Source organism: Eschrichtius robustus, chromosome 1, assembly GCF_028021215.1.
Source record: "Eschrichtius robustus isolate mEscRob2 chromosome 1, mEscRob2.pri, whole genome shotgun sequence".
Taxonomy (NCBI): Eukaryota; Metazoa; Chordata; class Mammalia; order Artiodactyla; family Eschrichtiidae; genus Eschrichtius; species Eschrichtius robustus.
The window spans coordinates 15217474-15231104 of NC_090824.1; the positions used below are offsets into that span (position 1 = coordinate 15217474).

The 13631-nt window shown below is 40.0% G+C and overlaps 1 protein-coding gene across 4 annotated transcripts in view; it reads left to right on the forward strand.

Moving 5' to 3' along the window:
• Positions 1 to 294: 294 nt before the first annotated feature.
• The window catches only part of EML5 (EMAP like 5), a 165106-nt gene continuing 151769 nt past the window's right edge, over positions 295 to 13631 (forward strand). For all 4 annotated transcript variants that reach the window (XM_068556608.1, XM_068556538.1, XM_068556462.1 and 1 more), the window contains exon 1: positions 295 to 491. In XM_068556608.1, coding sequence (XP_068412709.1) covers positions 295 to 491 — 197 coding nt within the window. The remainder of the gene's footprint in view (positions 492 to 13631) is intronic.

The window sequence follows — 13631 nt, forward strand, 5'->3', positions numbered from 1 at the left end:
CGAGGTGGGCGAAGAGAGGGCGCGCGGCACCCTCTTGACGGCCGGCGGCGCCCGCGGCCCTCAGCATGTTCCGCGAGGCGAGGGTTTTCCTCCCGCCCGTGGGCTGAGGCGGCGCCGGCGGCGGCCAGGAGAAGCGACATGCACCTGCCAGGCGCGGCTTAGAGGACGCGGCAGGCGGCGAGTCCCGGCCGCCCGCGGGAGGGCTTGTTTCGCCCGGACGCCGCCGCCTCCCGTCTCGCGCCGCCGCCGCCGCCGCCGCGGGCCCGAGCGGAACGGCGGGGTGGGCGCCCCGACATGGCGGCCCGGAGCGCCCCGAGCTGCCACCTGCGGCTCGAGTGGGTGTACGGCTACCGGGGCCACCAGTGCCGCAACAACCTCTACTACACGGCGGCCAAGGAGATCGTGTACTTCGTGGCGGGCGTCGGCGTGGTGTACAGCCCGCGGGAACACCGGCAGAAGTTCTACCGGGGCCACAGCGACGACATCATCAGGTACGGAGGGGCGGGGGCGGCCGCCGTCCCCTTGAGACCCGCGCGCCGAGTTTGCACTTGCCGGTCCTTCTGGGTGCCCGTGACCCGCTCCTTCAGGGCGCATCGCCCGGGAGAGAAACCCGCAGCCATCTGGTCCCGAATCCGCCCTGTTAACACCGGAGAAAAGCTTTTCCCCATCTTCGCGTTCTAGAGTCTCTCCCTCTCGGTCGGTGCGGTGACACCAAGTCCACGGATCCACTGGGCGCTCGGTTTTCTGGCTGTGTACCCTTCTTCTTCCATCAAATTTGTGAAATGTACAAAAGGTTATTTTGGTAGCATTTTACTCCTTTAAATCCCTTCGTTGATTTCTTATTCAACGAATTCTTAAAGCGCCCGAGGGAAGTCCTTTACCTAGTAGAGGACTGATAAAAGTCCCCTAAGCTCTAGGCTGGTCCTGGGGAGCGCGCCCAGGATGGCATCCTGGAGGGCTCTCATCTCTTGGCCATAATGATTAGTTGAGGTTTCACTGCCTGCTGTTATCAGCAGATAGAAAAGAAACCCTGGCAACCTTCAGGCAATTCATTGGACTTTAAAATGTGCACACCTATAGGCAGTTTGAGGATAGGTTTGATTCGAAGAAGGTGCTAAAAATAATTCTGATTTCCAGTTCTGTTTCCTTTTCAATAAAGCAATGCTAAATAAATTTACTTTTGTATTTTTAACTTAAATCACAGTTTTGTCTTCATTTTAATTTTTTTGTGGGCGGCATCTTAAAGTTGGTCTCAGTGCTTGTTTACATTTCTTTAGTGAGGGGTGTATTTGAGATGTAATTTTCAATCAGTGTCTCAGCAGAACTTTTGTGGCAAATAAAATTAAAAGCTGCAGAAATTATTCTAGGCCATTGATTATTGTCTCAAGCACAGCATATTTGTCGTTGATGATGGAGAATGTGTTTTAAAACATTTTGAGACTGTGTGTGTGTGTGTGGGCACGCGCTCGCGCTTGCTTCTTCTGGGTTTTTTAAAAGAGATTCCATGATTGGACTTGGTTACTCAGTTTTATCCCCATGTCTATTTTCCACAGGATTTAAATTGTGCATTTCAAATCCAGTATCATGGTTTGATGTCTTGTAGGCAAAAACTCTGGCATTTAAATTCTGTAAATAAAGAAGATCTTCTATTTTGCATGTCTGTACATTTATGCTCTGTAAGAGGGAAAAGGAGGCCTAGGACAAACAATAGGTAGGGCAAGATGGAGTAAAGATAAGGAGACCAGAAACTGAGATTGTGGAGTAGGAAATGAGACAGTGCTTTGGGTTCATTTGTTTGTTGTTATTCACCCCAAGAGTAGAATTTACCCCAGTTCTTTGTCTTTTTCCCTGATCCTTTCCAGTTTCTCTCTTCTTTTCCATGTGTTAGTTCTCCGACAGTTCAGGGGATAGTAGCCTTATATAGTTGAAGCAGCCGTGAGTGAAGCCCTCCTCCAGATATTTAGTCTCTTAGGTTCGATTCAGTAGGTGGGGTAGGTAGGTGTGAAGGATTTTGAGGTACACTTCTATTGTTTTTACTACTGGATAGTTGAGAGCAGTATGGTATGAAGATCTTCTGAAACTAGATATGATTTATTTGATGGGGTAAATGATGTTTTGTTTATTCTTCCAGCAGTAATTCGAAGCTATATTATGTCACACTGCTTGAATTTTTATAATTGTGTTTCAGTAAACTGTAAGGAGGTGATGCTTTTGCCTTCCTTTGGTATATACACATAGTTGCACAACCATATATGTAGTATCTCAAAGTGTTTCCAAAGTGAGATTACTCTAATTTTTGCCATAATTGGATACTTGCTTATGATTTTATGCAAAGGATTCACCCTTAAAATAATTTATAACAATAAAAAGTTTTCTTGAAAATTTCAATGGGGTAGTAAAATCTGAATATATAGCATCCTGAAATTGTGGCACAAATTTAGTACAGTACATAGACTATAACTTAGAAATCGCTCAAAGTGTTTTGAAAATTTTGTTTCAAATAATGGTAGAGATCATTCTTGTTTGTGAAATAGATCAGGAAAATGTTCAAAGCTTTCAAATTTGTTTCAGTTCAATGTTTGAAATACAAATATAGTTACTACTCCAGTAATTTTTCAATTCTGTCACAGCAGAAAATGTAATATTCATAAATGTGATGGCATGGTGGAAAACTGTTGCTGTAATGTTAGCCTTATTAGTAAAAAGTATAGTTTTTATCATCTGTTTTGTTTTCATATTTGCTTGAAACTTAGGTAAAACATATTAATTGAATATAACTTAGTCTGAAGCTAAGACTATACCAGAATGAGCAAGTCGTTGTCTTTAGGTTTTGAAAGTGTGGGTGCCATATTGATTGTAGACTAAATAATGATCAGTTGCTTACCAGTTCTGTCATCTTACTACATCTGGTATTGCCAATGGTGGTGCCACATGACTTTATCATTTTGTCTGTGTTGCATGTAGTTGTCTTATTTCTTTTTATTAGGTATGTATATATATAGTAATTTGTCCTTTAGTTATATTTATTTCCGTATTACTGACCTATGTAGAAATTAGTTTCACTGTCAGAAATAACACAGGAATTTTAGAGTCACTTTTTCTTTCTTAATGGTTTTTTTTCCTGTGTCCCAAGTTATACTGACAGAATTCTCTAGTTATTAAGTGTTTATTACAGGCTTAAGACTAAGTTATAAAATAGACTACTAGTAGTTTTAATATACGATGAACATCTGTAGCTTGGTCTATATTTTGAAACTTTTGCCAGCTGTCTTCCCAAAGAATACAATAGCTTTTAAAATTAATTTTTCTAGATACTACCCATCAACACATTTTTGACAAGTTTGTGCTTGAAGTAGTGAATGTTATTGATAGTTTTCAAGTCATATATCACCAGTGAAGACCATTGATGGAATGTAGTTAGCTTGGTGCATTTTGTTACTACTTTTTTTTCCTTTAGACAAAATGAAAGGCGTAGTAGCTCTTCAATTGTGGTAGGTGGTGTTTTTAAGAAAGAAAACCGATTGAGCTTCATCATAATCTAGTAAAAGTGGTTTTTAACAGCTCTGTATTTATAGTATGGAAATTTCATTTATTCAACACAAAGTCAAAATTGTCTTGAAAAAGCGTTTCAGAATGTAAGATGTCTCCATGGTGGATCAGTATTTTTTGTGTTTATGGGTTGAGGGTAGCAACTTTTTAAGGTCTGGCAGGAATTGCTGCAAACCTACTTGTTGTCTACTTAATGTTTCCAGATATATGGTCAATATTTCCCAAACTTGACTGATCAACGGAATCATTTAAGGAGCTTTTTGCCAGCTTCTAGCCTTTTCATCAAATGCGCTAAGCTAGAATCCTCTAGAGCTGGATCCCAGAAATGTGTTTTTCAAACAGTGCCCCAGATGATTCTGTTTAGAAAACACGTTGCCAATCTGTATCCCAAAACATGCATGCATAGAATTCTTAAATAAGCAGTTTGAGAAATGGGTAGAAACCCTCCCCTCAAACCTGATACCAGAATTTTCTTAAGCATTGTGTAATATCTAGAAGCAGTACTTCAGAAAGTATTAGATAACATACAGATTTAGTAAAATGTCCCTGTGTTTAAGTAACTAGAATTGGTGACCTGAACTTTCACAGACTATTTAATAATTCTGTTCTGTAAGATTTCACTTTATGTACTTGGATATCAAAATATTTATGGTTGTTTTTCAAATACTGCATAGTTTAAGAGATAAAATTAACATGTTTTCAGGCAAAGGTTGGAATTATCCAGAATAATAGTTCAAATTGTCATAAATGTACATTAAATGTATCTTTATTATTTATTTGGGGAAAATATAAATTTTAGGTTTGTGTTATAATAACTATTTTCCTTTATTATTTTATACTGTCTAATATATAGATAACTAATAAAATATATTTGGATATAAATTAAGGAAAACATGGTAAATAAATTCTTTGAAGCTGTTAAGAAATAAGAATAGTTTCTTAGAAACTATTAAGAAATAAGAATAGTTTCTTAGAAACTATTAACTTACTGTTCTTTCAAGGTCTTTTCACTCATCAAAGAAATATTTATTGAACATCTTTGTGCAAGGATCTCAGCTTTAAGGTATTAGGAGTTTAAGACACTATCAGTCAAGTAAAGAATCACTTAGAATACTATGTGTACTAGGGATAGCGGTATGTACATGGGCACATAACAGTTGCAGTGATGTTACCTAGTGAATAGAATACCTAAGCTGTCTGGATCTGTAAGGAAAACAGAGAAGTAGTCATCAGAAGAAATGAGTGAAGACATAGCATTTTGAGAAGAGGTAACATCATATGCAATCGTCTTATGTTAAGAAAAAATATCTGAAAAAGTTGTTTGTACTCACTATCTTCAGTTCTTTTTCTCCCATTCAGTCTTAGCTCTATTCTGTTTCACCCTAGCAACTCTTGTCAAGGTCACCAGTGACCTCCACAGTGCTATATCCAGTGGTCAATTCTCTGTTCTAATCTTATTTGATTTATCATCATCAATTGCCACAATTGGTTACACCCACCTTCTTATGAAACTTTTCTTTTTAAGATTTTTTTTTAATGCGGACCATTTTTAAAATCTTTGTTGAATTTGTTGCAATATCGCTTCTGTTTTCTGTTTTGGTTTTTTGGCCCCGAGGCATGTGGGATCTTAGCTCCCTGACCAGGCGTTGAACCTGCATCCCCTGCATTGGAAAGCGAAGACTTAATCACTGGACTGCCAGGGAAGTCCCTTAAGACACTTTCTTAATTGGTGTCTGGGACACATCTTAGTGTAAAAATAGGTATTTCGTGCTTTACTTATTCTTTCAACAAATATTTATTGAGCACCTATTAGTATTTACCAGGGACTATTTTTAGCACTAGAGTTACAGTGGTGAACCAAGCAGGTGAAATTCCCAACCCTCATGGAACCTATATCTACTGGGGGGAGATAATAAACAAGGTAAATTTCATATTTATATACATATATAAATATGTATATAGTGTGTACATATACATGTTATCTATTATTTTTGTATATATAGTGTGTATATCTATCTATATCTATATAGTATGTAAGGGCTAAGAAAAAAACAGGAATGTGAGATAGAGACTACTGGGAAGAGTTTAGATAGGTGTTTGGATAGGGTAGCCAGGAACGCCTCACTGTAAAGTATAAATTTAACACTTGAGTAGAGACTTGGAGGTGAGGGAATGTGCTATGTGGCTATCTGAGGGAAGGACATTTCAGTCAAAGGGACTGTCAAGTTCAAAAGCCCTGAAATGGAATGCCTCATGTGCTTGAGGAACAATATGAAAGAGTGGCTGGAGTGCAGTGCATTCACATGAAAGTAGTAAAGAAATGAGGTCTGATGAAGTAATGGTGGTGGGGGCAGATTGTGTACGACCTTACAGGCTTTTGAGAGGATTTTAGCCTTCCCATCTGAGGGAGATTAGAAGCCATTGGAGCAATTTAATCAAATTAGTGACATAATTTGAGTTAATGGTTTAACAAGGTCACTCTGGCTCCTATTTTGATGACAGACTGAGGGAGAGGGATAGGATGGAAGCAGAGAGACCACTTAGGGGACTGTTCTAAGACATATTGGTGGCTTGGACCAGAGTGGTTACAATGGAAGCAGTGAGAAAGGATTAGATATATTTTGAAGATAGAGGCAACATGATTTACTGATGGACCAGGTATAAATTGTGACAGAAAAGAAAGGTCAATGGTGATCACAGTTTTTGGCCAGAACACCTGAAAGAATAGAGTTGCCAATTACTGAATTAGCAAAGACTGTGGCAGAAGCAAATTTTCTGTTTTGGGAGAAAGGGAAGATCATGAGCTGTTTTAGAAGTGTTTTGTTTTAGATGCCAATAGACAACCAAGTGGGGTTGTACATTAGGCAGTTGAACATACATAATCCAGGGAAGCATCCTGGGCTTTGAGTGTTATCAGCATCTAGATAGTATTTAAAGCCATGAGCCTGGAAGAGACTACTGAAGGAGTGAGTATAGATAAAGAATCTGAAAAATGGATTCCCACGGCCCTCCAACATTTAAATATAGGGGAGATGAAAAAGAACTGACAAAAAAGTGGCTAGAGGGTTTCCCTGGTGGCGCGGTGGTTGAGAGTCTGCCTGCCAATGCAGGGGACACGGGTTCGAGCCCTGGTGTGGGAAGATCCCACATGCCGCAGAGCAACTGGGCCCGTGAGCCACAATTGCTGAGCCTGCTCGTCTGGAGCCTGTGCCCCGCAACAAGAGAGGCCGCGATAGTGAGAGGCCCGCGCACCGTGATGAAGAGTGGCCCCCACTTGCCGCAACTAGAGAAAGCCCACACACAGAAACGAAGACCCAACACAGCCATAAATAAACAAATAAGTAAATAAATAAAAATTTTAAAAAAGAAAGGAAAAAAAAAAGCCAGTCACAAAAGACCACATATCATGATTCCATTTAAAAAAAAAAAAAAAAGTGGCTAGAGAGGCAGGAGGAAGACCAAGAGAGTGTGGGGTCATGGAAGTCAAGTAAAAAGAGTTTTTCAGGGAGAAGGAAGTGATCAGCTGTATCAAGTAAGGTGAGTAGAGCTTCACATTAGTGGAGATGTTGGCTGTTTTGCAATAATTACATTGTAATCACAAGACTGTCCAGGAGACTGTGTATGTTCAGGTGATCAAGGAACAAAGAAAGAAGTCATCAAAATGAGTCATGTCATTATTAGTATGCAAAACTGGCCTCCTTGAAGATTTGCTCCAGCAGCTTCTAGTTTGCTTGGTTATTTAAAAAATGGCACATGGCTGGCAGCTCTAGATCCCTGCTGTTCAAAGATGTGGTCCTTATACCAGCAACTTCAGCATCACTTGGTAGCTCGTTAGAAATGCAGGTCTCAAACCCTACCCCAGGCCTACTGGATTAGACTCTGAATTTTAACAACGTTCTCAGGTAATGTTTTGGGTTTAAAATATTAAAGTTGTGGGTTTTAATATCAAAGTTTGAAAAGCACACTCTCGATCAGTGGTTTTCAAAGTGTGGTCCTTTAACCAGCAGCATTAGCATCACCTGCTAATGCTAGCATTAGCACCTAACTAGGTGTTAGAAATGCAAATTCTTGAGCTTCACCCCAGACCAAATCAGAAAATCTAGATGGGGGCCCAGCAATCTACTTTAATCACCTACATGTGATGTTGATGTATTCTAAAGTTTGAAAACCATTGCTCTGGATTCTTGATTTTCAACCCTGGCTGCATATTAGAATCACTTGGAGAGTTAAAGCAAACATAATAAAACCACCAACAGCTGAGTCTCATCCCTAGAAATTACAATTTAATTTATTTAGGGCGGGTCTCAGGTGTAGTTTCCTTGTTGCTGTTTGCTTCTGTTTTTAAGCTTCCTAGATGATTCCAATAAGCAGCCAGTGTGGAAAACCACTGCTCTAGATATAGAAGTAATCCATGGTAGTGGGCTGGGAAGTCAAACTCAAAAAACTCAGGGCCTGCCCAAATTTATTCATTTACTATTATGCATTATATCACAATATTGATCATTTGCCAAGTATTGAGACCCCTTTAAAAATTTGGGCCTATTACCTAAGGTCCATTTGGAGATTTTTTATCAAAAAAAGCAACCCTTTGTATTGTTTTCCATTAGTGGATCTGCCCAGTGCCATCAGTGGCTGAAAACATGAAAAGACAGATACCTTGCATCATCAGTCCAGAAAAATGCTTACTCACTGGGGACCTGGAAGGTTCACTTAATGGGCAAAATTATGTGCATCCTGGATGGTACCAACTCAGGTGTAACCCCATGCCCCAGGTGTTGATTTCAGCAGACTCATGGATCAGTTGTAGTGGGTTTGGGTCAATGATTTGGACCATGGAAAGCCCAAGATTGTCCATTAATAAATTTCCATTTTGGAGCCAGGATCTGCAGTCAGAAATAGACCAAATATCCAATATGTTAATATTTGAAGAAGCATCTAAATGCCCCTCAGAAGGACAGATCATCCCCCCTCTATGAAATTCTAAAGTGGACATATTCACAAGGACAGTCAAAATAGCACCCTAGATTCATGTCCAATGAGGGCAAGGTAGCTGAGACTGCATGTTGCCACTGACAGCTGACTGGCTTCTCTTTAGGCCAGCAAGTGTCCTCCATTGTGTCTTTAGTATGAATCAGTATTCTGAAACAGTATAAGGACTGGCAAGGGGTTACACCTAGCCAGTGTGAACAAGCTGCCTTGGCTGCAGTGGTATCTATTCTAATTATAAGGTGGCACATGGTATCACCATATTGGCCAAAGACAGCAATAACTTGTATGAAAGCGTTAATAGCTCCTGGATTTCCTGTCTACAATATCACCCACTGTTGATTAATGTAATTTTAAAATGTATTGGATTATTAAAAGATCAAGGGAAATATAGTGCCCACCTTACAACGCTGGCATACATATCCATCTGAATTAGTAAGCATGGCGGAAAAATACTAAAAAATTCTTGGAATGAGGGGATAGGCAATGGGACTGAAGATGGACATTGGACCCTGGATCTAGCTGTTTTTGAGACCACAGGCAGGCTCAATTAATCATAACACCACTAAATTCCAAAAATATGTTTTGTTTTGGGATGGGTGGCTCATAATGCTGGATTGGCTAATAAGAGGTTGTGATGGTAGGAGGTGTGAACTCATTTCACTCTAAAAGTTACCTTGTTCTTCACAATCAGGGAGAGATACCTGATTTTACTTTAATACAGAGGCTGGGGATATAGAGACAAAGCAAAGAGTTTGGATGTGAGGTGAGAATTCTGGATTGTATCATTGCCAAGGTATAGATGGGTGTTCAGCTTCTTAATGGAGCCCAAGAAAGGGAGAGGTCATAGTCATGGGTGCTGGAAACATGGAATGTGTGGCAGAACAGGAGGACCAAATTGAACTTAAAGGCCCAGAAATGAATTTTTGTTAAGAGAAGTGTATATAACCTGTTCCTCAAATCAGTTAGAGGAACTGAGACGCACGGTTGCCATAGGTCTCTTTGTTGAGGAAGTCCTGCTGCTCTTTCTGTTCCTGGGAATCACGTACCTATTTCACCTCCCAACCAAAGAGGACATTCATTCTTTATCTTTTTTTCATTACTATGAGAGGACTTTCTTTCCTGGTCAGGAATACCGTACTAGACACTACTGCCTCTGGTATGGAAGCTCACATTACATATTCATTTCAATCTATGGAGAGTAATGACAATTGCCACAGGCAGTTACTCCTAAGAATTTTGCAATTTTTACTCAGTATGATGTTGCTTGTGATAATATTAAATTAGCCACAAGATGATGATGTAACCAGGTCTAACCACCTCAGTGTCCATATTTTTACAGATATTAAGGTTGATCAGGAAGCAGGGCATAATTCCCAATTAGGAGTGGAAAGTAGAAGGCTATTTTAAGTCTTAGAACAGAGGTGATAACTAACTACAGAGTCCACAGACTGGTCATCATTACCTGGTTGCACTGTGACTTTTCTAATTATTAGTTAACCCGTGGACAATGTATATAACACACAAAGCACCATAGAGGGTGGCACTACTAACATGGTAAGAAGTTTTACCTGGAGTCTGGGTATTAGATTTAGATTGCAAGTTGACATGCACCTGCAAAAGACAATTTTTGCAGCATACAAAGAGACTATGTAGGAGTCTGAAATTGACATAATAGGGAATATGAGAGGTTTGGTAGGCCCCCTCTTAGAGGGTGGTTATTATATTTTTAAAATTATTGATACATATTTAGATTAGAAAATAGAAAAAGTAGAAAAATATTTACCCACAGTCTTGTAATCTAGAGATATTACTATTGTGTTTTAGATTATTTCTTTTGAACTCTTTATGATACATGTATCATAAGACTTTAAGACTATTTTTTTAGAGCAGTTTTAGGTTTACAGCAAAATTGAGAGCAAGGTACAGATTTCCTATATTCTGCTGCCCCCACACATGCATTGCCTCCCCCATTATCAACATCATTCACCAGAATGGTACATTTTATCCAAAGATGAACCTATATTGACAGGTCATAATCACTCAAAGTTTATAGTTTACCTTAGGGTTCACTCTTGGTGTTGTACATTCTATGGGATTGAACAAATGTTTAATGACATATATCCATCATTATCGTATCATACAGAGTATTTTCACTGCCCTAAAAATCCTCTGCTCTGCCTGTTCACATACTGCCCCTCCCTGCAACAACTGATGTTTTTTTTCCTTTTTTTAATTGGAGTGTAATTGCTTTACAACGTTGTATTAGTTTCTGCTCTACACTGAAGTGAATCAGTTATATGTATACATATATCCCCTGCCTCTTGGACCTCCCTCCCACCCCCGCATTCCACCTATCTAGGTCATCACAGAGCACTGAGCAGAGCTTCCTGTGCTTTATAGCAGGTTCCCACTAGCTATCTATTTTACGCACAGTAGTGTATATAATTACTGACTCTGTAGTTTTGCCTCTTCCAGAATGTCATATGGTTGGAGTCATATAGTATGTAGCCTTTTCAGATGGCCTTCTCTCACTTAGTAATATGTATTTATGGTTCCTCCATGCCTTTTCGTGGCTTGATAGCTCATTTCTTTAGTGCTGAATAATATTGTATTGTCTGCATTGACAATTGGCTTTGACATTGTCTTTCACAGAGCAGAAGTTTTTTATTTTAATGAAGTCCAGCTTATCAGTTGTTTCTTTCATGGATCCTGTGTTTGATGTTATAACTAAAAAGGCATCACCAAAAGCAAGTTCATCTAGGTTTTCTCCTATGTTTTCCAGGAATTTTATAGTTTTACATTTAGGTCTCTGATTCATTTTGAGTTAATTTTTGTGAAAGGTATAAGGTCTCTGTCTAGATTCACTTTTTACATGTAGATGTCCAGTTGTTCCAGCACTATTTGTTGAAGGAGACTATCTTTGCTCCATTGTATTGCCTTTGCTCCTTTGTCAAAGATCAGTTGATTATATTTATAGGGGTTTATTTCTGGGCTCTGTATTCTGTTCCATTGATATATTTTGTCTACTCTTTTGCAAATACCATATTGTCTTTTTTTTCCTTCTAATTTTATTAAGTTTTATTTATCTTATAAGTGGAAGTTTGTGTCTTTTGATCACCTTCATCCAATTCCCCCCCCCACCCCACCCCCCGCCTCTGGTAACCAGAAATTTGATCTCTTTTTCTGTGAGTTTGTTTGTTTTTGAAGTATAATTGACCTGCAATACTATGTTAGTTCCTATTACACAACATAGTGATTTGATATTTCTATACATTTCAGAATGATCACCGTGATAAGTCTAGTTAATGTGTGTCACCATACAAAGATACTACATAGTTATTGACTATATTCCCCACACTGTACATAGCATTCTATGCATGTGTGTGTGCACGCGTGTGTGTATGTATGATTACTTGAAGTTACTGATCTCTTAAGTTCAAACTCATTTTAACAAACCTGCATTTTTACCCTCCCCCCACATGTTTACTGTTTTTGACATCATATTTTACATATTTTGTTTTATATCTTTTGTGTATCCCTTAACTACTTATTGCAGATATAGATGATTTTGACTTTTGACTTTTAATCTTCTTACTATGGCTGATTTACTACCTTTACTATATATTTGTCTTTACCAGTGAGATTTTTTCCTTTCACAATTTTCATGTTTCTAGCTGTAGCCTTTTCTTTCTCACTTAGAGTTGTCCCTTTAACATTTCTTGTAAAGCTGGTTTAGTGGTGCGGAACTCTTTTAGCTTTTGCTTGTCCATAAAACTTTTGGTCTCTCCATAAAATCTGAATGCAAGCTTTACCAGGTCGAGTATTCTTGGTTGTAGATTTATCCCTTTCATCACTTTAAATATATCATGCCACTCTCTCCTGGCCTACAGAGTTTCTGCTGAAAGGTCAGCTGATAGCCTTATGGGAGTTCCCTTGTACATAATTTGCTACTTTTCCCATGCTTCTTTTAACATTCTCTATCTTTAATTTTTATGTCTTGGTGTGGTCCTCTTTGGGTTGATTCTCTGTGGGACTCTCTGTGCTTCCTGGACCTGGATGTCTGTTTCCTTCTCAAGGTTAGGGAAGTTTTCAGCTATTATATCTTCAAATATGTTCCCTGCCACTTTCTCTCTTCTCCTTCTGGGACCCCTATAATTCAAATGTTGGTATGCTTGATGTCTCAGAGGTCTCTTGAGCTGTCCTCATTTCTTTTTATTCTTTCTTCTGTTCAGCTTAAGTGATTTCCACTACTTTGTCTGCCAGCTCACAGATCCATTCCACTGTATCATTTAATCTACTGTTGATTCCTTTGAGTGTATTTTTCCATTTCAGTTATTGTATTCTTCAGCTCTGCTTGGTTTTTCTTTATATTTTTAAACTCTTTGTTAGAAACTTATAACTTCTCACTCTGTTCACCCAGTCTTCTCCCAAGTTCTTTGAACATTTTTTGACAGTCACTACTTTGAACTCTGTATAAAGTAAATTGCCTATTTCCCGTCACTTAGTTCTTCTGCACCCCAACAGCACAATCCCCCCTGGTCACCAGAGCTGTATGCTGTAGGGGTGGGTGCCTGCTGTGTGGGCTGTGTGGGTCCTTGTCTTGTGGCATGCTGACTACTATGGGAGTCTGGTAGGTGTGGCTGGCCCACACTCCAGTTAGTTGCCAGGCACTGCCTTGTGTAGAGGATGCTGGCCACTGGTGGGCAGGGCTGGGTCATGAGGCTGCTGACTGTGGCCCGGTGGTCCTAGGGCTAGTGCTAGCTCACTGGTGGTTGGAGCTGGGTTCTGGAGTGGGTATGGTGCTGGGGTCTTCCAGATATAGTGTTGGCCTGCAGGTGGGTGGGGCCAGTTCCAGACATAGCTGGCTGCAGGGTCTGGGGTGTCCCAAAGCTTGTGTTGGCCCACTGGTGAGAGGAGCTAGATCCTGGGGCAGCTGGCTGAGGGGTCCAGAGTGTCTTGGAGCTGGTATCAGTCAGCTGGTGGCAAGGCTAGGTCCTGGGGTCTCTGGCTGCAAGGCCTAGGGGTTGCAGAGCTGGTGTCGGCCTGCTGGTGGGTGGGGCAGAGGCCCAGGGGATTCCATGGCTAGTGCCTGT